This window comes from Miscanthus floridulus, chromosome 5 (genome assembly GCF_019320115.1).
Source record: "Miscanthus floridulus cultivar M001 chromosome 5, ASM1932011v1, whole genome shotgun sequence".
Lineage (NCBI taxonomy): Eukaryota > Viridiplantae > Streptophyta > Magnoliopsida > Poales > Poaceae > Miscanthus > Miscanthus floridulus.
The window spans coordinates 6,766,518-6,790,550 of NC_089584.1; the positions used below are offsets into that span (position 1 = coordinate 6,766,518).

The 24,033-nt window shown below is 49.4% G+C and overlaps 1 protein-coding gene across 1 annotated transcript; it reads right to left on the minus strand.

The window, feature by feature from the left end:
- Positions 1-10,494: 10,494 nt before the first annotated feature.
- Positions 10,495-21,835, minus strand: LOC136449437 (FRIGIDA-like protein 3). The gene is made up of 4 exons (XM_066449460.1): positions 21,491-21,835; positions 19,977-21,008; positions 14,726-14,895; positions 10,495-11,136 (listed from the first exon to the last, which is right to left on the minus strand). Exons 2-4 carry the CDS (start codon positions 20,995-20,997, stop codon positions 10,723-10,725), a joined length of 1,605 nt encoding a protein of 534 aa, XP_066305557.1. The 5' UTR covers positions 20,998-21,008; positions 21,491-21,835; the 3' UTR covers positions 10,495-10,722.
- Positions 21,836-24,033: the final 2,198 nt, after the last annotated feature.

Genomic DNA, 24,033 nt, shown 5'->3' on the forward strand with positions numbered 1-24,033 from the left:
GCGTCCGATAAGTGGGGATGGCGTGTCCGAGCCCTGCAGCCGGCCACTGTTGTGGTATGGTCGATGGAGTGGCCCCGTCCTTGTCGTGCAGAAGTGACGTGCCGGTCATACTTGATCTTGTGCGTCATGGGGCTCCAGTACAGCTTGAGGCAGGGCATGGCGGGTGACGTGCCGGTCATCATGCGATGACGTCGTAGGGGGCCGAGGCTCTGCAGATGCCGAGGCCGAGCCATCGTGGGGGCTCGGTGGGCATGGATCCCCAGGCTGCCGAGCCCCTGAAGCAAACTGCCGAGGCTTTGGAGGGAATTATTGGTCCTGGGTATCGATTCCGAGGCCATAGTATCCCGGTCGTGGCTCCCCATGCCGCATTGTTCTCGGAGCAGGAGTTGGCAGCACAGTGAGGCATGGGCGTCAACCATGTGCATAGCGGTGGGCACAGTGGCGGGTAACCCCTGTCCAGTCCCGCCCCCCGTCCCGTCGGCCATTCCGCTGTACTGTGCCGAGCATGCGGCCGATGTCAGTGGCAGCAGTTGGCTGAGTTAATGCGACGCGACGTTTTGTCAAAGGGACAGGTGAAGGAAGAGGCAGCGGAGTGTTGCCGAGCCCGCCTCGCGCGAGGCGGAGGATCGGCGACCCGGCCGAGGCCTGCGACGAGAGGGGGTCGGCCGAGGCCTTTGGTGGGGGATCGCCCGAGGCCGGCGGTGAGGGGGCCTCGAGCGATACGGAGAATTGGCCGAGGCCTTTGGTGAGAGGTCGCCCGAGGCCAGCGATTGTTAGCTGGTTTCGATCTTTACGAAGTCTAAGCAGTCATTTTTTGATTCTTGCTTAGGGTACCCCTTCTCGCGGTATCCGACAAGATTCATCTCGCGAATTAGCCATGGTTTCTATAATTCGTTTTATAATTAGCTCATGTCTACTCCTTCCAATTAATTTCCGAATATTCGATGTGACAAGGACTAACCTTTAGTCCCTAGATCCCGATACGGTTCCAAATTGATTAGAACAGCCAACGCTGCTCAATCCGAAGTGGTATGGTTGGGTGGCCGTTGCACGATCCAGACTTCCAGAGGTACATCGACACATCATCCATTCCCCAACAGCCGAGCAACAGCGCGAGGAAAGGAATAGAGGAATCGGAGTTTGGGAAGGAAGCAAAGCAGAGGACGACGAACAGACGAATCTCGATTCAGTTGGGAAGATGGTTCATTACAATGTTCATGTCTCTTCTCTTAGACTCAGCTGTGCACGTCTCTCTCTCTCTCTTTCTTTGAGAAAGGGGCTAGATTTTATTATTATTACGCGTACACCCTAGGTCTTACAAACAAGTCCCTGGTCCAACATGATTTTACAATAACAAGCACCGACACAGGGATCGAGCCGTAGCTCGAGTGGTAATCGCTGCGGGTGGTGCAGACTCACAATCCCCACCGGGTTTTCTCCCATATTTAACAGGTGCAGACTCTCTCGCGTGGAGCTACAAAGGGATAGCATCGTGTCTGTCGCCTACGGAGCCTTGGATGGTTTCGGTGATCTCCTCGAGAATGCGATCTTAGAATCTAGGTGTAGTTGTAGGGTCTGTTTGTGTACATGAGGTGTGAGTGTGGTGTCTGTGAGTATGTGTGGTGTTGGTGTGTGTCTGTTCATGAACAGATACGACAGTTGTACCTAGATGAGAGGCGGAAAAAAAAACAAGCACGACACAGAGGACTCTATCTTCTGGATCCATCCAGAAAGGACCGATGTGGCACCGACGCGCCTCGCCGGAGAAAGAGCGACTCCATCCAGCTTCAATCCGGTGACAACGTCTCCTCTGAAGAAGACGCCCGAGTAATCGTTTAAATGCCGTATGAGACAGCACCTCCAGTGGAGACACATTAAGGGTCCGTTTGGTTCGCACCCAAACTTTGCCGCACCGCGCCGCACCTTCCGCGCCGCAAGTTTGGCGTGCGTTTGGTTTGCTGCGGCATTCCGCGGCCTCGCCATCGCGTGCCAGTGCATTTTTGCTGCCAAAACATGCCGCAAGTGCGGCGAATGAAATTGGCGCCGCAAGTTTGGCGCCGCCGCAGCTCTGGCGTGGCATGCACCGGCTGCGAACCAAACAGACCCTAAATCCGTTGAACGCACATCGGCCATCACCGCGCTGAAACTGGAGGAGGATAAAACCGGCGCCCAAACCTCCATCGACACAGGGAGAAGCCCGGAGAACCCAATATTGGGGAGTGCACACACATCCAGCTCGCCCGCTTGCTCACGCGTGCTGCCACTTTGGGCCGAATAAGCGCATGCTCTCGGTCTTGGGCCTGGGCTCCCGGCCCATTCTTCCATCTACTTCACCTGTGCCTCGGACACCTCCTTCAGCCGTGGTTGCCTGATGGTGAACACGTACGATGCTGACACACCTTGTGCCTCATCAAGCTCATCGAGTCTATTTCAACACGTGTCAAACGAGGGTACGAAGTTTGATTCTAAACGTATTGTATCATAACAAGCTATATATTTCATTGGAACATAGGAGACGAATACATTTGCCAGTGAAAACCTACTGGCCATATACTCTCTATGTCCCAAAAATAATATCATCTTTGCTTTTCTATGGGTCAATAAACTTACTGTCCCTGTCATAGAAAGAACACAATTCTCACAGGTCAAGAAAAAATAGAAAAAAAATAATACATAACAAAAAAAAGCATATATACTTGCTCATTTTATTATCCAACAAATGCTACACTTATAGGGTCTGTTTGGTTACATGTCTTCCTTAGCCTGGCTAGAAAATAAAGGGTTAATTGGATCTATGCCATTATAATTTCTTCATTTCTGAAGAACGACATTACTATTCGTCTATTTGGAAGCATGCCATTATAATTCTTCGTTTCCCACAAAAATGCCACTGAATACGTGTGGACACAGCCTGGGCCCAGCTGCAGGCGTATACGAAGACGTATACTTCATCTCCCTGTCACTGACACACGGGGCCCACATGTCATCTTCCTCTTCCTCATCTCTCTCTCCGGCTCTCTCTCTCTCCATCCCGACGCGGCCACGGCGGGCGCTGTTGGCGGCGGCAGCTGCGGGCTTGCGGGCGAGCCGACGAGCCGTTGTCGTGACCGCGCGCCGCTGCTCAGCGTGCTGCTGGCCTTCCCCTGCGGCGGGCGCCTCCTCCTCCATGGCCGGCGTCCGGCGGACCTCCTCCTCCATGGATATGGCAGGCGCGGTCCCATCCCCGTCCCCGCGAGCTCCAGCAGGCATGGCCCCTTCCCCGCCCCCAGCCCAGGCCACTGCTGCTGCTCGCCTGCGGTGCTGCTCGGCGTGCTGCTGCTCGCCGTGGCCATATAATGGCGTATAATGGTGGGCTGCCGTGAGAGAGAGAGAGAGAGAGAGAGAGCCGGAGAGGGAGCGCTTGTGAAGCCGATGGAAGTAGCAGAAGGGCGCAAGATGGCTTGTGCGAGAAGATCGACGAGCTCAGTTCGACCCCGACAATGGCGGCAGCGGTGCTTGGTGGAGGCGCTGGAGCAAGGAGGGCTTGTGCTGCTGCTGCTGCTGCTCGCGGCATGGAGATGCCCATCTCCCCGAGCGCGGCCATCACCTCCTCCCCGAGGCCGAGCTCCTCGAAGCTCTCGGCGGCCTCGACCCTCTTCCCCTTCCCCTGCTGCGAGCTTCGCTCCACGGGCCTCGGGACGCCAGGGGACGAGGCGTCCTTGATGTGGCGGAGGCGGAGGCGCTCGAGGAGGAGCTCGTGCCGTGGAGGGGGAGCGGGAGTGGAGGTGGGGGCGAGGGTGGGGACGACGGTGGAGAGGGCGGCGCGGAGGAGGCGGATCCAAAAAGGGGACGGGCGGGAGAGGAGGCAGCGACCTGCGGAGGCCTGGCGCTCGGGATGGAGAGAGATTCGGAGAAGAGGAGGAAGAAGATGACATGTGGGGTCCGCGTGTCAGTGACAGAGGAGATGAAGTATACGTCTTCGTATACGCCTGCAGCTGGGCCCAGACTGTGTCCATACGTATTCAGTGGCATTTTTGTGGGAAACGAAGAATTATAATGACATGCTTCCAAATAGAAATAGTGATAGCGTTCTTCATAAACGAAGAAATTATAATGGCATAGATTTAATTAACCCGAAAATAAAATAGGCTAGCCAAAGACTGCCTCCAGCAAGTCTTGTTTGGTTGCCTACACTATCTAAGCGTGACTAGTTGTGCAACTAGTTTGTTCGGTTGGCTGGTTTAGGTTAGATAGGATCACCTCTTCTCTGTGTGAGTTACCACCTTTGAGTCAATTCATCAGGCATGTGGTGAGCGCCACATTCTGCAGCGCGCCATGGTCAATTCCCTGGCTGCCAAACGCCGCCACAAGGCCAAAGAAGCCTCGGACGACCACAACCAGATTGAAGACAGCAGTCCGGTTTGAAGAGGTAGAAGACGTGGCCATCTCCCACGGTCTCCAGACTCCATCAGCTTGACGCCGGCGCAATTCCCCCAAGTCGCGGCCCCGCCTTGGCACGCGCGGCCGCGCCACCTGAGGAAGTCGCCCTCCGCGGTGCACACCATGACGCGCTCCCAGGGACGAGGACGAGCCGCGCTCCCAAGCATGGCGGACGGGGACGAGCTCACGCAGGGAGGGCCGCCGGAGACGGCGCAGCCGAGGAGGAGCCCGCACAGGGAATCGCGCAGGGAAGCCGCGGCCGAGAGCAGAGAGTGCGCAGGCCGCGGACAACGCCGTGTTCGGGCAAGCGCCCAGGGGCAGGACCGCTGCCGTCAACGAGGCGCGCGTTCCGGGAGGAGGAGCATGGGAGGAAGACGAGCTTCCGACGCGCCGCTGGGTGACCCGCCGCCCCTTTTGTCCCAAATCCCATCCGCGCGAGGCCAAGGCGGTGCCCATGCTGCGCGAGACGACCACCGCGCCGCCTGAGGTACGGCTGGGCGACCTTGCCGCCGCGAGCGAGGAGGCAGATCTGCTTGTGCTTCGCCGCGGCCACGGGGAGGCTCCAGCATGGCGCCGGAATCGGGAGGACGGTGTTGACGAGGGGCTTTTACATTTTTATCATTATTAAGATTACCGCTCATCCGATTATCACTCTTACTCTTAGAATGTCACTTACAACTTTACCATATGAAAGAAGTTTGAGTTCTTAATTTAGCACATTTGCGCATGTGGCAAGCCACGCCAGCCCGACACGCTGGCGCCCAGTTAGCATGGGCACGTGAAATGTCCTTGCTACCCCTGCCTTCCTCCTCTCTCTCCATCTCCGATAGTCGAGTCCCGCAGCACATGTCATTGCCAGGTGGGCCCCACTCGTCAGCTTCGTCTTCCAGACGATGCGCATGACAATGCCGCCGTGGAGGCAGCGCGTGCGCGGCCTCCGGCGGTGCTAGATCCGCGGCCAAGCACAGCGACGCGCGCCGAGCCAAGGTACCGGGCGAGGACCTCGAGCGGCGGCGCCGGCGGCGAACAGGAAGGCTCAGAAGAAAGGCTTGGCCGCCAGGACAGGCGGGGGCGTCCAATGCACAAGCACACCCGTGCCAGGGCGTGGGACTGGGAGGCAACGATGCGCAAGGTGCAACATCTGCATCCCATGGGCAGGCGCGCGGGTATCCCCGATGTTGGCCGCGGACGACTCCGAGACGGCATCCTCCTCGGCATCGTCCTCCTCGTCGGCTGACGGCGACGACTGCGAGCATGTGCATGGGCACGTGGAACCTGACCTCCCCAACGGCGACTTCTACACGGGCCAATGATGCGGCGGCGCGCCGCATGGGTGAAAGGTCCTTGTTTGGTTTTGGTAATTGAGTGACAACTTAGGTGGACTAATTGTATTTATGTGAGATACACAGGTGATTAGTCCACAGGTACATGTGTATGAGCAACATATGCCATGGAGATAAAAATGGCTTGGAGATGTTGCAAAGCTCACACATGTGATGATGAATGAGCTTATTGCACATGAGACATGACATTGAGTCATGTGATCAAGGTGGAGAAGATCAAGACAAGACTTGGCTTGATGGACCGGTTGCAAGCGTGAAGGGCAAGTCGAAGGCTTTAGAGTGATGGACCGCGTGGCGGTGAAGCTTGAGCAAGACTTGGCGCTGATGGACGATGGCAACGGTGAAGAGCAAGTAGAGTCAAGATCGATGAACCAATATGATCATGTGATAATATGAAATGGATCATATCATTGTTGATCGTGTTGGTGCATGTGTTGCGTCGACATTGAAGGAGATGGAATGGAATGCGCAAGGCAAAGATATAACCTAGGGCATTTCATTTCACCGGTCATAGGTGTGTAGAGAAGTTTATGACCGGGTTTAGGATAGATGGCCGTACTATCAAGAGGGGCAAACTTGTTTGCATATCGGTCATCTAGTGCCACTCGAGTGATCTAACTTTGCATTGTCGCTAGGATCGAGTGGCGTGGCAAGTTGAGTGGCTAACATCCTTTGAGAAATGATTGTGAAAATGCTAACACACTTACACATGGTGGTGTACACTTGGTGGTGTTGGCACATTTACATTCGGCGCTTTCGGAAAAATGAAATGTCTATTTTCTATTGCGCCGGATGCAAAATTCTTGGTGGTTGGCACACTTGAGCAAGGGTGAAGAGAATGGAGAAGATGCTGGCGTCGGTCAACTGACCGGACGCTGGATCTGAATGCACCGGACGCTGGGAGGCTGCGTCCGGTCAGGCTGACGTACGGTGACGCAGTAGCTGGAGTGTGACCGGACGCTGGCTGCGTCCGATCGCGTTTGACCGGACGCGTCCGGTCATGCTCGGGAGCTTACTGGAAATGACCGGATGCTAGGGGTTCAGCGTCCGGTCAGTTGAAGTTGCTGCGTCCGGTCAAGTCAAGTGACCGTTGGAACCGGGACACGTGGTCGTCTGCAAGCGACCGGACGCTGAGGTCCAGCGTCCGGTCAACACGACCGGAGCGTCCGGTCGGCCCGACCGTTGCCCAGTGAAGGGGTAACGGCTAGTTTAGCCCTTGGGGCTATAAATAGATGTGGCCTTCGGCCATGGCTGGTGGGGAGCACCTTGGGGGACTTTGTGTCCATGCTTGAGAGTGCTTAGGAGCCCTCCATCTCACACATACTTGATAGTGATCATCCGATTGTGTGAGTGAGCGATTCTAGTGCGATTGCAACGTGAGGTTGCATCGAGTGGCACTAGGTGATCGAGTTGCAAGCCGGTGGTGCTTGTTATTCTTGGAGGTTGCCACCTCCTAGACGGCTTGGTGGTGGTCTCCGTCAAAGCGCGCAAGAAGCTTGTGCGGCGCTCCGGAGAAGTGCTTGTGAGGGGCATTGTGCTCGCCCCGCGGGAGCCGCGAAGAGCAACTCTAGTAAAGCGTGTCATTGAGCTACCCTCACTCAAGGGGTAGGTTCTTGCGGCGCCCGACGTGCGGGCTTAGCGGGTGATGCTAATTAGCTGCCGAACCACCAAGTGAGCGGTCGACACAACGGGGACTAGCGTGTTGGCAAACACGTGAACCTCGGGAGAAAAATCATCGTGTCAACTTTGTTCTTCCCGTTGGTTTGCATCCCCATTACACAAGCTTGCAATTACTTTTATACATATTAAGCTTGTATAGTTGCTCTTGTAATTAGATAGCTTGTGTAGCTTGCTAATTACCTTCTTGCTTGTGTAGCATAGAAGTAGCTCCCTTACGTGGCTAATTTGGTTTTAGTAACCTTGTTAGTCACATTGCTTAGTTTGTGTAGCTAAGTATTTGCGCTCTCTAATTAGGCATTGGTTGCCTTGTTATTGAGCATTGCTAGTGAGCTTAGTTAGCTTTGTGCTTTTGCTTACTAGTATGTGTAGGAGCTCCCTTGTTGCTTAAAGTACTAGTGGCATAGGTTTGTGTAACCTTGCTCCTAGAATTGTTTAGGAGAGCTCTAACTAGCCAGGCACCTTTATTGCATAATTGTTATCTTTGCAAGGTGCTAGTGAACATATATAGTGGGGTATAGTCTTGGCTAGACCGTTAGTTTAAATTCCGCATTTGTATCGGTTAGCCGACGCGATTAAGTTTTAGAAAAGACTATTCACCCCCCCCTCTAGTCGCCATCTCGACCCTTCAACGGGGCCGGCAAGTACCTGTGGACCGACGGGTGCATGTACGAGGGGGAGTGGCGGCACAACAAGGCCACGGGGCGGGGCAAGTTCTCCTGGCCGTCGGGTGCCACCTACGAGGGCGAGTTCAAGGACGGGTTCATGGACGACTCCGACACCTACACCTACTGAGGGTCCTAGTCCATGAACCTCAAGCACAGCAGCGGGAAGAAGAGCTACGCGTCAGCGACGGTGGACGTCGTCCCCAACCTCCGCACGAAGCGGATGACGCCACCGCCGCCACCGCTCGTATCTCCTAGGCCCGTGCGCGCCTGAGGTTGGCCTTGCCTACAAATCGAGGCTCCCCAGTGTGTCGCGCCGCCTCAGAAATCCTAGCCGCCCATAGCCCTAGCGCTCCCTAGCTCCCGCACGCAGCCGCCGTCCGCAGAGATCCCGCCGCCGGCGATCTCCGTAGTGGCCACATCCACGTCGACGAGAACCGGCCCACGATCTCCGCACCGAGGTGAGGAAGCCTCCGGTATCGCTCTCGTCCTCCCTCTCCCTCTCTTCTGTGCGTGGTAGCTCGCCGAAGCCGCCGCCTTTACCTGAGCCGCCCAGCCGCATCGTTCGCCATCTTCGGTCGCCGTTCGTCGACGAGATCCACCCAGCGGAGTTCGACGTGTCGAGCTCCGCGCCCCTGTGCCACCCGCATGCCTGGCAGAGCCCCCTAGCGCTTGCGCCGCCGTCTTCCAGCAATGCTCCGCCGCGCCTTGCGTTCCACCACCGCGAGCAGAGGAGCTGGCTGCCGCCAAGCCGGCCGAGCCGAGCCTGTCTGGCTGCCACGAGCGAGCCCCGCGGGGTAGCGTCGCCTACTAGCGCCGCCGTCTGGCCGAGCGGGGAGCCCCTGGCCGGCTGCCCTCTCCCACACTGAGGCCCCCTTCCTTTGCGTGAACGGTGCAACCATGGCCATGGGCAGGAGATGTGGGGCCCACCTGGCAGTGACATGTGCTGCAGGACCCAGCTGTCGGAGAGGGAGAGAGAGGAGCAAGGCAGGGGTAGCAAGGACATTTCACGTGTCCATGTTGACTGGGCGCCAGCGTGTCGGGCTGGCGTGGCTTGCCACATGCGCAAATGTAGTAAATTAAGAACTCAAACTTCTCTCATGTGGTAAAGTTGTAAGTGCCATCCTAAAAGTGATAATCGGATGAGTGGCAATCTTAATAATGGTAAAAATGTAAAAATCCCTAGTGATGAGAACCGAGTCTTGCGCCTAGCCAAGCCTGGCCACGAGAAAAGGAACGAGATGGGCATTCGTTTCCTGCGAGCCAGGCCAAGGATAGGGAACCTAAACAACTCTGAGATGGCTTCTGGGAGCCTGGTCTAAGGTTGGCCACCCAACGTCCCGTTCGCTTCGCTGAAAAAACAAGCCGAAACACTGTTCTAACTAATTTGTTGTGAGAGAAAAACACTGTTCCTGTTAAAAAAATAAGCTGAAAAAGACGGATTATAAGAGAAGCGAACGTGGCCCAAATAGGCCTATAAACTCTGCTTTATTACATTTGACATCTATATAACACGTCTTTTTAGAATACCACCCATACCTACTCATAAACATTGAGCGCTAGAATTGCATTCCTTTTTTAGCACGAATGGAGTATACAACACGGTACTAATTCTTAGAAATTTTGATTTACTTCCAGATCTAAAGTGCCATTCTCTTTTCGGACGGAGACAGCACTAACAAATTGATTTACTGTCAAAGGGTGACACAGTGACACGCTCACTCAGGCAGGAGTACTCCAAAGCATCTCATCGACGACACGTTTCAAGGCCGCAGCATCTGAGACGACGCCGGCGTGAGACGTACCGGCAAGCTTGATAGACCTGTTGCCTCGGGGCCATCCCAGTACACCAGCTGCTCCATCGTGGCCACACCGACGCCGATGATGCAGGTCGTCGGCACCACCGGCGTGGGGGGGGGGGGGGGGGGGGGGGGGGGGGGCGGCGACGTGGCGCAGCGCTAGAGGTGGACAGCGCGCGGCGCGGCTGCAAGCCTGCTACTGCTAGCGCCTAGCAAAAAGCATAGATGCCAAAAGTGGTTTGGTTTGGTTCATGGGAACTTATACTATACTGCATTTGGAGGACTATTTGCGTGGACAGGATTAGTGGCGTATATGATTCGGTTAATCAGTCATTTATCAACGATAGTTGTTGCCACTGTGTACTATCACTTCCGCTTCACTTTCAGTCTTTCAGAGCGAGCAATGACAAAGCTAGAGGAAGTTGAAGGATGGTGGCACTTGTACCGTAGATCCATAGACTTGTACCATAGACGATGCATGAATGCTGAAATTTTAATCAAAATAACTAATTTTCCTGAACCATTCCCCCATCACCAACACCCCCCCACCCCCCAACATACACACAAAAGACGGCGAATGAAGTAGTACAGTACATAGGGATATCCATCTCTCGATAGCTAAATATTAGGAGTAATTTATGTCATGTCATTAGGGCATAAAAATTAACAGATTTCACAACAGCCACTCAGAACACACACGTTGAGTGGTCCAACTAATTCCAGCTAGGCAAACTAGCAGAGTAACTGATACGACTACAACAAAGGGCAGCAGGTTAAGCTAGATAGTTAGGAAAGAGCACCTGCACCTGGCTGTCTCCATTAGTGGATATACGGGACCTGGTACTGAACTGGGTAGCCATTACCGTAATAAGGTCCGTGGGCAGGTTGCATGGTGTAAGACGCTGGGCTCACCATTGGAGGAAGATGAGCCTCAGCACCATACACAAACTGCCTCTCGTAAGGATTGGAGGGATGCCTCTCTGGGGTTGCTGGGTAGAAGCTCTTGTCAGCAAAGCCTGTAGCACGGTGTGCAAAGGCCGATCCATTGGCACGAGGCCGCTTGGACTGTGGTTTTGCTGCTTCAACAGCCCTCCTCTTGTCTGCCTTTGCTTTCTCTAGCTGCAAAACCCTTTTCTGAAGTGGATCCACAGGGTACTGCTCCTCAAGTTTGTGCTCTTCAATGCATTTAATGACAGATTTCAGTGCAGACAACTCACGTTCATTCATCTCATTCTGAAAACACAAGTGGCCATTAGTTTAACATTAAATACTATATATTATATGTCAAACATTTAAACGAAGGCATATGCTCACAACCACACATAAAGAGAATAAAAAGGTAACACGAACTGCCACAGCTAATTGCGGTACTCCCTCCGTCCCAATAAGTGCACATTTCCTTCTAAAGTTTGACTAAGAATAGAAAATATTTGTATCTCCAAATAAGTTAATTATAAAAGTACATTCCACAATCAATTTAATGATACTTATTACACATCATAGATATTAGTACTTTTCTATATATATTTAGTCAAAGTTAGAAAAGTTTGACTCCTCGATAGATGTGCACTTATTTTGGGGTAGAGTACCAGATAAAAACTGCAAGAGCAGCTAGCAATTACTAATCTATTGAAAGCAAGCTAAGCTACGCACTCAGCAATCTCATATATTACTTCTCCACAACCTAACTGAAGCTCTGTTGACAGCAAGGTTCAATACCAAATCACTTCAGAATTAATTAATCAACTTATAATTGAAGTAAGACGTAGAATTGGAGAAAACAGTGGAAATGATCAAATGCGTGAATCAAAATATGCAGCAGTTGTCAACACCTACAACATCTGTCGCCGCTCTTATTTGTTTTGGCCATTGATCCACTTGTAACCATTTTGGAACGTGCCAGCTAGAGAGGGGTACTAACAAAACTCAGGGGGGCACAGGCAAGGCTGCGAACCTCCCTTTACACTGATGATGCAGCTGTCATCTTATCACCAACAGCAAGTGGTGTTGCTGCACTCAAGGAAATCCTTCACCACTTTCGCCAGGTGACCGGCCTAGTGACCAACCTTAACAAGAGTTTGGTCACGCCGATCAGATGTAGTAACATCGACATTTGGGCAGCTCTTGCAAACTTCTCTGCAGATCATGTATGTTGGCCCACAGGATCACCGGCTTAGGTGAGTGAACCACTCACAAGTCTTACCGAGCACCCGCTAGTGTTGCCGAGCACCCACTAGCCGTGCCGACCACGAACAAGCGTTGTCCGTCCCCACACACTATGGCTAGAGCTAGAAGAAGGAAGAACAGAGCATGCACACACAGTGCAAGACACCAGCGTTGGCCGAAGCCCTGTCTGAGAGATGGCAAATTTGAACTCTCTTTACTGAGTTGCCTTGGTAGTCTATTTATACAACTCTATCCATCTAGTCCTAGTACAACAGTAACTAGATAACATACAGGGCTGACTCTGCGCCGGCCTCTGCATGTGGCTCCAGTGCTGCAGGTGAGCCATGCGGCGCCTGCACCTGCAACGGCTACAGTATCACAGCAGGGGGCCAGTTCGGCGCCGCCTTCCCTTGCTGTGTTCACACAAGGAAAGCAGTAGTTTATTCTAACAATGTAGGCTTCCCTTTCAAATATCTTGGTTTGCACCTCACTCTCAGCCACTTGAAGAAAGTAGACTACCAATGTTATGACGGCATCACGTACAGGCGCCAGAAACGCGCCTGTGGCTGAGTGCACACCGGCATTAGAGGGCCATGGGCCTAGGGATTTATCTCATTTAAGTTATTTCCTATTTTCCCCCATAGAAATAGGATCTAGATTGGTTTGTTAAGAGGGGATAAATATCCCAAACTATGGTGCAGTTAATTAAGCAAGGCAACTATTGTTGCAGCCTTGCAGGGCTTTCCCTGCGCCATCTCTCTCTTGCCCAGCCCTAAGCCCTCACAGCACCCTCACGCCACCGGGGGGGTTTAAGCCCGGCCGCAGATCAACCACCACTACTCCCTCTGCAATTGCCACCACGCCCTAGGCCCTACCCAGCCAACCACTTGATAAAGCAGCAGGCCGCCTAGCACATTGGCAAGGGAGACTCCCCAACCATGCAGGACGTAATACTCTTGTGAAATATATCCTCTCCTCTCAGCCTATCTACTTTCTAACTAACTGCTCTCAACCCTCCCAAGGATGTCCTCAAGGAACTGGACTGTAAAATACACCGCTTCCTATGGATCGGGGCTCATCACACTTCAGGTGGCAAATGCAAGGTAAATTGGAATCGTTGTAACCGTCCTACCAAGCTCGGAGGGTGTGGGTATCCTCAACCTCTACAGGTTTGCAAGACCACTTTGCCTACACTAGTTGTGGCATGCTTGTCGCTCTAAAAGCAAACTCTGGGTAGGAATGGATGTACCCTTTTGATGAAACTGATCAGCAACTCTTAAATGCAGCAACGAAGAACACACTTGGGGATGGCGCCAAGGCTCTTTTTTGGCATTCCAGCAGGTGCATCACCAAAAGGCAGCTCCGGCCATTTTTTTTCAGCAAGCAAAAAGAACAAAACGATACAACAGGCACTGCAGGACAATTCATGGGTGCAATACATAAACATTCTAGCAATCAACATGCCTCAACAGTTGACACAATTCGTCGCCCTTTGGGATCGTCTTCAGCATGTACACCTCAATGTGAGCACAGCTGATCATATCTAGAGGACGCTCAACATCAATGGTGAATATTCGACAAAATCAGCTTACATGGTGCAATTTCATGGATCGATACACTGAGCTAGAGATGAATCAGTGGTACGCTTGCTTGCACATTGTCAATACAGGCAACAAGTTTGGTCTGCATTGAGGACTTGGACCAAGGGACAGTTCCCTCACCCTTCGGGCTGGGCTTGTTAAAGTCATTCGGTTGTTGGCAATCCTGGTGGCATGGGAGAACTGGAAGGAACGCAATGCTAGGATTTTTCAGCAACACCATCCCACTCAGGAAAGCTTGATTGCGAAATACGAGGAAGCAAGGACCTTGTGCCTTCCAGAAGCCAATAGGCTCAAGGAGATTATCTGGAGCAGTCCTGTAGTGGAGGTCTATGACTTTACGCCCCAACCCACCCCCCACCCCCTCTTTTCTATTCCGTGTTTAAACTAACTCTTCTTTATTAATATATGCTGGGCAGAACTACTGCTGATCGTTTCAACAAATATATATATATATATATGCAGCAGAGACTTCTTACGGGTAACCAAAACATAAAAAGTACTAGTATTCAGGAGTGATATCAAGTTGTGGTCGCAACATCAGAGCTCTCCACTGAGGGTGTAATGACTGGTCGGCGGTTGCTTTGGCATAATAAGACTATAAAAGGTATGTAAGATGAGAAACAAACTGAGATAACCTTAACATGCTTTCATCATTGTATGCCGGTATTTCAAGATTTGAATGATTCCAAAATTGTGTGGAACTAGTTTCAACTTACAACATATAAAGGAGAAAATAAACACATCACTCCCTTTAAAAAATATTGAAAAACATTCACAAAACGAAGCAACTATTCTAGCCTGTTTCTTGATAAAATAATTAACCACAGCATGAGAAAGTACTCAAAAAGAAGGCTGAGCAGGGGAAAATTATAGTATGCTAGTCCATTATGCCAATGAGCAAAATACCTTATTAGACTCCTCAGATAGGAAGGAGCCTTCCTAACAAAATTCACAGGTTTTGAAGCTGATGGTTTGGTTATGTACAGGGGCAGTTTTTAAAATTCTACTACAGAAAAAACATTACAAAATTTAAAACTACAATGACTAAAATGTACCTGTGCCCCAGGAGAAACTTTGACATTCCTGGCATGTGACACTTTCTTAACATCCCTCAGATATGCTTTAAGCAGTTGCACTGGTTCAAACTGTTCAGTAAGCTCAAACACATAAGCCAAATTAATTGCATCAATAGGTCTTCCACTTTCCACCAGAACTTCAATGACACCTGGATTTCAAGAAACTGCATTAGTAAACCACTTAATTTGAAAGAGAAAACCTTGTAATATATGAAAACTAAAAATAAAATATAGAACGGTAAAATTACAGAGGAAAATGGAAAAATAAAAAAGCAGCAGAGCAGGGAAAAAGCTAACATGAAAAAACAATGGTGAATACATTGTTAGGCTTGTAACTGAGAAAGATACAAGACGACAACATACTCTGCAATATAAACTTTTCTTGTCATACTAGAAAGGAATATTTCACATTTGTAGAGAACTATGATGCACCCACACTTCACTTTGACACCATATCGGTGTCCAATGCTGCATTGGACACAGATACGCTGCCAACACATATCTACGGACTTTCGAATAATTAAAAGCCCAAAAATAAGTAATTTTATTAACAGACACTTCAGCAACATGGCCAGCTTGACAAGCAACCCCTCCTCCCTGGACAACCCTGATCCCCACACCTCATTACACTCGCCCCCACACTCAACCGCACCTGCAGGTAGACACCACGGTATCTCTGGTCTCTAGCTCGATTCAAGAACTCCCCTCCTCATATCGACACAAGACTGCTGCTCCTCCACAATTTGGCTTGGCCCCTTGATTCCTTGCAGATTCCCATTTATAGGATTGGTGAGGCCCTTTTCCTCCTCCCAAATCCCAATGTGTTTCTATCCCCCATTCTTCTCATTTGTCTTCTAGATCTTGAGTGCTTAATTATTTCTTTTCTTATTTGTTCGTTTTTTATCCAATATAGAAAGTGATCGAATAGAGGGGCAGAATAATGGAAGGCTCAGCTCAGGGCTATTTTGTGGTGCCATGTTGAGGTTCAAGATAGGGTGATGAGGCAGGAGGAAATGAGAAGCAGTGTTATCAGATCGGACGACTAATCAAGATTAGTCAACCTTATCATAACATGGGGCTCAATAAGGGTCTTTGATACAATTACCTCGACTAGAAAACTAGTGGTCCGACTAATTAGTCATCCGATCAGGCCATCTGGACGACTAGTTAGGCCAGCCCAAGAAATTTGTATGGTGGAAAGAAGTTGGCCCACCATTAGCTCGCCCATTAGGTTTATAGTATATGGATGTATGCTGTGAAGAGGGGAGGAGCAGCTGGCGCTGTTTTTCTTTACATTGTATGGGTTCTTTCTTTATCTTTACAATTTTCTTCCTTTGATTAGTATGATACATACTGATTAGTAGTGCCTCTTAGCTGTACTAGTATGTGCTGGGCTCAAGAATCAGGAACAAACATGTATGTGCTGCACTAGTATCTAAACTATAGGTTACACAATGCCTTCATGGTGCCTAGAATGTGCGTCGTCGCCTAGGTGTTGTGAGGGGTAGGACACGGTGCCTTGCCACAGCGCCTCAAAAACCATGTATTTAGTTATTTACAGGCTTGTCTTTCAACGTTGCAGGAAATCCACACTACAGTACTAAACTATAGTACTATCAAGATTCGCCCCCAGCATTAGCATTTCTAGATACATCCCTCCTGGATATAACAGGTTAAGGACTATCTTTCTTCAAAGCAAAGGGCTCACATCGAAACCTTACTGGATAGGACTAGGAGCACATGTTCTAAAAAAAGGCAGATCGGCCACCCATCAACTTTCTTGAAACTTCTTAGGGTGTAACTATGTTTTTGCAAGCTCTCAATTGTGAAGATGTAAGTCAAAAGACTACAAAGCTGAGAAGTTGATCACTGTTATTCAAGCAGGTCCAAGAAATGAGGTCCAAGCCATCAGCGACAATGCTGCCAATTCATAAATGTCATTGAAGTATCTCAACTCCTTGTATTGTGCATACACTTAATCTTGCTCTGAAGAGTATTTGTGCTGCTAAAATGACATGGGCTAATGAAGAACAAATTATCTTTGAAGAGTGTTGTCATGGACGTTGGGGTCGTGGATAACTGGACCGTGGCTACATAGGTCGTAGCCTTGATCACTAGGATTGGGGCGAGGTTTTACCCCTCAGCACCTGATTATTGAAGGGGGTGAGATTAAGAAGAACAAGGTAGATTAGGAATAGGCATATTGTCATTGCTTGCTTGATCATCCTTATTAGAGGGAAATAAATAGGCTCTCGGCCTCTAAACTTAGGAGACGCGGTTACCCCTATTTTTAGGCTTGGATCAGCATGCAGCAGCACCCCAGCCGCGCCCTTCAATCAGACGGGGTCCTTGGACTGGCCATGCAGCCTTCCTCAGCTGATCCTCTGGATCAGCATGCACGGTGATTGCTTGGTCTTCAGGTGCCCATGCATGCAGCCCTCCGGGCACCCATAACACTGTAGCCCACATGACAAGTGTTAATACATGGCATGATGCTAGCAATGTTTACTGAGTTTAGCAGGCTGAAGTGACTTTCTATTTCCTATATTGGATAGGCGTGAACTACATGTACTTTTTTTTGGGTGGGTGGGTGGTGGGGAGGGGGGAGCTCTTGCCCCTCTTCCTTCCTAATACTCAATATATAATTATACGCAGCTCTCCTGTGTGTTCAAGGGGGAAAAACAGTTACATGCTATTGCTAATACCAGATTTGTCTCAGTTGTGTTAGAGCATCTCCAAGAGTACCCAAAATTTTTCCCCAAAACCATTGAGTTTCCCAAGTCGCCAAAAAGTATTGGGAGCACCAAAGAAACGTTTCTCCAACAGTTTCCAAAAAATCACTCCTAAAAGATAGAAGGTAATTTTACATCAGGAATCCCGAACTATTTCTAAATCACCCCAACCCCAACCACTTTTATACTTTCTTTCTCTCTTATACATTTGTATCAGGAACCCTGTCCTACTTATTCTTTCCCACATCCTTCCACCTTAGACTGGCGCGACGGATACGCGCGGCGCGCGTATTTATCCGCGTGACGGGTCGATTTTTCCAAGTGCCAAAAGATTGGGAGGTGGGATTGGGAGTTGTTGGAGATGTATTTTTTTCAATCTTGCCAAAAATCATGGATTGGGAGATTGTTTTGGGAACTCTTGGAGATGCTCTTATGCTGAAGTGGTTTTGTATGGTCACCGGGCTCTTTGACAAATGGTGATTAGTGATATGTGGGAGAGCTGCAATGATGATCAAGATGGGCCGACTCAATTTATGAGTATTTAGTATGGACTTGTGGCACAATGTGAATTACATTGTTAAATTCACTGTGCCAATCTATGAAATGCTACAAGCAGCAGACACTGACACACCGTGGCACCATGCCATCACTGATTTGTAAGATGTAGGATACAATGATTGAGAATGTGAAAAAAACTATCTACAATCATGAAGGGAAGGCAGTGAAGGGTCCCATTTTTACAATGTTGTTACAGCATATTTGTTGATCGATGGGCTAAAGGTAACACTCCACTCCACTGCTTGGCACATAGTTTATGCTTCATCTCGTAACGAAAACACCTTACCTCCGCCAGTGCACATGTCCCCTCGCATTGGAGGCCGGCAACTGCTTCCCGCTCCCTACGTGGCTACGCCAATGAAAAGGTGTCGCGTGTTTCCAGCACGGTTTGGCACACGCTCTATCATAGTTATTTGAATCTGTTACTGGTGTCAAAATTTTATAACTTGCTACTTTCTCTTGATGAACCAGAGAGATGGAGACAGTATCTTTTGAAGAGGCAGAGAACACTCTTGGAAAACAGCTGAAAATATCTAGGAGATTTATGCTCTCCCACTGTCTAAATGTCTTCTATTTAAATTAAAACTTGGGTTCATAATGTAAGGTGACTGAAAACTAGTAACTTATAAGTCATGCCTGTTTGGTTGTAGATGACTTATAAGCTCATTAAAGGTGTGGGCCCCACGCGGAAAAGGGTGACTTATAAGTTTTAAGCAGGGGTGAGCCAACTTAAAACTTATAAGTAGGGGTGACTTATAAGTTGGTGGTGTTTGGCAAAATAAGTCACTTATTTCACTTTTTAACTTATAAGTAGGTGACTTATTTGGAACCAAACAGGCCCTAACTTAAGTTGAACTCCCATTCCTTACTGTTTGGCTGTTTGCTATTTGCTTGTTAATGGTTGTTTGAAGTTAAATTGCCTATTTAAACCCTAAGCTAACTCTGTTTGAACTTCATTGGTGTGTCAATGCGTTAATGGTTACTACCCTGTATTGCTAGTTTGTTAAAAAAAACAAATGTGCTGACTGCTCATGATGCTATTTCTTTGTCTAGGTGAATGGAGAAACTGCAAGGAGGTGAGGATTACAGGTACATTTACTTAGCTTTGCACTTTACAATATGCACACACATATTAGTAATTATAAAATGCATTGCCTTGTGTCAGCAATTTTGGGAAAAATAGTGAATCGCCTTGTAATCAGTGCATCATGGATAAAGAACATCTTCAAAAGCAACTGTACACCAATATGTGAAACGATAAACTAGAAATATTTAATTTTTGTGTATGAAATCTCAAATCTGTAAAAGAATAGAAAGGACAAAGGATAAGTTGGCTATAAAATCAGTGGAAGATAGTTTGAATAAAGCATGGCTTCATTTATTTAAGTACATATGATAGAGAAAGAACTGCGATTTAAGAACTTGAGATTCTTCGGTGTGGAATTCAGCAAGACAAAAGCTGTATAGCATAATGAAGTGACCTCAAACAAGACAAGTAAAACAATGGAACACCTTAAGCTCAACTAAAATTCTGAGTATAAATTATAAAGAGATCTGCTCTCAAAGAACAAGTAATCACAATTGTTTAAAATGTTGTGGTCCTATGACCAGATAAGATAATATCTTGGCACATTTTACAAACAATAGGCACTTTATTGCAAGAAAACAAAGTATGCAGCTTATGTGAAGTTTTTTACAGCAAAAGTAATATTGGAATTTTAATCTGGGTTTTTTTTTGTATCCTTGACCAGTATTCACCACTAACCAGAAAACAAGAAAGTCAAAACTACACAGAAATTAACACCCAAAGTAACATAAGTGTGAAACAATGTCCTATGAATATTTGTCAAGCATTTCAATACACTGAAAGAATACAGATCTTTCACAGATGTTCAATGTTGTTTGAGACAGATAAATCATTAGTCCACCAGAGCACTGACCTGGCATTTTCTGCGACAACCCAAGCAATCGACAAAGTTCAGGTGTCTGACGACGACGACTGACATATGGAAGCAATTTGCACAGGTCATCTTCATTAAATTCAGCAGAAATACCAAAGGTTGCCAGGAGTTGAAGAAATGCATGAGCTTCAAGACAGTTCCCATTACTAGCATCAATGTCAAGATTATCTAACTTGGACTTCCACTCAAATGCAATCTTCTTTGCTCGCTCTACGATATTAGTTGTAAGCATGTGCCCCTCCGAAGAGAAACAAGTTATATCATTAGCTTGCAGCTGTCCAAGTGACTCCATCAACATCAGGCACGTCCTTCTAACACCCAGAAGGTCTCCATCCTTTTTGCCATCTAATACAAGATTATCTCCAGAATAAAAGTCTTCCAGGGAATCCAACACCAGGCCATAAGGATGAGATGTTTTCTTCAGTGCACTGGGAATTTCCTCACGGATGGCTGCCAAGTTCTTCCTGTTATCGGATATGAACTTATGAAGCCCCTTCACATTCATTTCCTCACAGAGTGAGGCAAGCTCAGAACGGGGCCTCACTGCAGCATTACCATCTTGCAAGTGCACACTCTCTTCAGAAGCCGGTTTAGGCCACTTGACACCAAGATTATCCAGTGCCTTGTTCATTGGATTGATGGCAGGAACAGGTAAGGAAAGCCTGGACTTGCTAAAGATCATAGCTAATGCAGCATCCCTCTTCTCCTGCAACCTCTCCAAAGAGGTTAGTTCCTTGGCCACAACAGCTGCCTCCCGCTGCTCCAGCATCAGATCTGATTTTGCAAGAGTCTCCTGGAACTCCTCCTCCTGCTCTTTTAGCTCGTCAAACTTTTTCTTGAGGGACTGTTCAAGGCCACGAAAGTGGTCTTCAAGCTGCTTCCACTTGAGGTTCATGGAGACAGCGCTCTGGCTCTCAAGCTCAGCAAATGCCTCCTGAAGCTGCTGTATCTTGGAGCTTGTTGATTCCATAAGGGCCGCGACGGACTCCATGTCAGGCATGGCAAATGCGCCTGCAACAAAGAAACATCCGAAAGAGGGTATAAATCCAAACATAAGAAACACCCAAAACCTTACAAATCATATCAATTTCTTGATTAGGGTTCTAAAAAGCGGCACTAAGCGCACGCTGAAGCGCTAAGCGGACATGCAACGCTTCGCTTTGGGGCATAAGCGCTCCCAAAGCGGCGCGACCGCCTTGGTGGAGCAGTGGCTGCTGGCTCCCGCCTTGGCGAGGGCGCGAGGCGGGAGGGGGGGCCGCTGACGACGCCGCCGAGCCTGGGACTGCCCTGCCGCCGTCGCCTGCGCGCCGAGCGCGGGGGTGGGTGGGTGGGGGGGGGGGGGGGGGGGGGGGGGGGGGGGGGTAGTGGAGCGCCGGCGCTGCGAGGAAGATCGGCCCCGTTGGGTTCACAGCAACCAGCTCCACCGACGAATCTCCGTAAAACGCGCTGAGAGAGCTGCGAGAGATGGAGGAGCTCAAAAAAGTAGATCTCACCGGCTCCTTCTCCCTTCTCACGCCGGATGGACGCCGCTGCCCCTGGATCCACGCGCTGCGGCTCCTCTTCACGCGCGTAGCCGGCGACGGAGAAGAAGCCCGGTGGCCAGGAACGTCGGAGGGAGGCGGGGCGGCGATGAGAGGCGAGACGGCGCGGGAGGCAGGGCGGGAGAGGCGGATGCGCGCCGTCGCTCGGCGGCGCGACGGGAGGTGTGGGGCGGTGGTGGTAGCCCGAGCGGGAGCGGTGGGACGGCGGAGAAGAAAGTTCGTGGTGCTCGTGCGCGAGCCGCGGGATCCCGGTGTCCTCTCCCGAGAGGGATGGGTGGTGGGCTAGGGAAAGAACAAAATAAATAAAAGAAGAAGAAAAAGGGTTATCAGAAGTTGCTTTACTGAATGTTTTATCAAAACAGCAATTACCCCACTTGGTAGAGCCGGAGCCCTGCCATACAGCCCCGAAAAAACGGCAGCGGACTGTGTGCCCTCGCTAGAGTAGTAAAAAGGTTATGTGTCATTTAGACGGTGGGAAAAGGACAATAGAAATGGAAATTAAGGGAAGGTAGATAGCATAACCCTTTGTTTGGATATATGGAATGGGACAAGAACCCGAGTGTGGAATAGGGATAAGATGAGTTCATATCCCATCAATCCATACCCAATGGGAGGGGTCGGTTATGGCCAGGAAACAATCGACGGAGAGCCACACCTGTGAGCTCCACTAGCGGGGAGAGCCAGTTCTACGACGAGACCGGCCACACATGCGTCATTGCTAGACCATGGGCGTAGAGCTGGTGGTCCACTCGCGCGGTCTAGAACCACCTGTCCCCACGCTGATAGGATCTAAATGGCTAGAGAAGGATGAATAGCCTATAAAAATTTTCTTCAAAGCACTAGAACAATCTTTGTTAGACAATAAGATGGCGGGTTACCAAATTGCTCTAGCTCTACTTTACCACAAGCAAGCCTCCTAACACATGCTAGTTGCTATTATCTCTAAGGTCAATTTCACTCAAACAAACAATCTAGCATCTACTACTACACTAGAGAGTGAATTACAACTAAGTTACTCTACTAGCTACTCAAGCAAGCAATCAAGCACTACACAAGTATACTAGGAAAGTAATGAGCAAGTGAAGGAGTGTTATACCGAACCCGACAAGTGACAGTTAAGAATACCAAAGAGACTCCAAAATTTATCTCCATGGTTCGGTTGCTTGTCGGCAACCTACGCCTACGTTGTGGCAAGTCTAAACTAGGTGGTTCACGCGCTAATTGGCATCACATGCTAAGTCCACCACACGAGTGCCGCAAGAACCACCAGAGAGGCACTACCCAAGCCACGATTTCACTAGAGTTGTCTTTCGTTAATCTCCCACGGGGAATAGGCACAAGAATCCCTCACAATCAATCGATCGAAGCCGAAAACAATCACCACCTTTCGCTCAACGATCCTCCAATCACTAATAAAAGGGTAGGTGACGGCAATCACCAAGAGTAATAAGAGCACCATCAGTCCAACTCGCCCAACTAGTGCCACAAGATGCAAGATCAATAAGCAATGCACCAGAGGCTCTCAATCTCACTCCAAATGTGATCCAAAGTGATACAAGTGAGTGGATTGTGTTCTTTTGCGCTCAAGAGGTTTGTTCGGTTGAAAGGGGTCCAAGAGAGTGGCCATGACCGGCCGCAAGGGGTATTTATAACCCTACCAACTTAAGCCAACCGTTGCCTCTTTTTGGAACTACTAAGGGTGCACCGGTCGCCAAACCGGGGGCTCTCCCAATGGCTAGTTCAACATTCGAAAAAGTGACCACTAGGATCTGTCAGGTGACCAGCACGACCACCGATGATGATAGGTGTGTTATACCGCTGAAAACCTCGATTTACAAGCTCCCTGGATGCCCTGTCCGATGCGGCGACCGGTGCCACACCGGACATGACCGGTGCTCAGTATGAGCGGGAGAGCAGGTTTGCAACCTTTTCGTGTGCCGTATCAGGTACACTTTAACTGGTGCACACCAGAGTGCATGGTGCTCCTGCTGAAACTGCGCAAAGTAAAAACCAGGCAGCCAAATCTAGTGCCACCCGACCGATGTGCCACCGGACATATTTGGTGCAAGCTAAACTACGGCACCCCAGAGCACCCAAGTGCCTCCTTTCAAGTGTCTAACTCTCAAATATTTATCATAAATATGTTAAAGCCAAGTTAGCCTTTTTAAAGTGTTTTCATAAATGTTTTGTGCTTGCACTCCGAATGTCACTAGGTTTATATGCAATGCAAAGCAAAGTGTTTCAACACTTGGGTTCATAACAATGCGATAGAGTAGCATAAGTAGGAGGTCAGAGGTCAACATTTTACTAGTGTTAGTGATAGTTCCACAATTTTGCTTTGGAATGCTTAAGCCAATGGATATTGTGTGGCAGAACTGCCCGAAATAACGCACTTACGGAGGCGCTTGTCTTCCACTAGACATAAAGCACCCCGAGAGCGAGCTACATCGGGCGGATTCCGTTGAGCACATCCCAAAGGAGAGCCTGAATAATCC

Coding starts and splice junctions, on each gene's coding strand:
- LOC136449437 (XM_066449460.1), bottom strand. CDS start 20,997: ATGCCTGACATGGAGTCCGTCGCGGCCCTTATGGAATCAACAAGCTCC. Junction 14,896..19,976: donor GTTGTCGCAGAAAATGCCAG/GTCAGTGCTCTG, acceptor CTTGAAATCCAG/GTGTCATTGAAGTTCTGGTG. Junction 11,137..14,725: donor AAGTTTCTCCTGGGGCACAG/GTACATTTTAGT, acceptor TTGTGTTTTCAG/AATGAGATGAATGAACGTGA.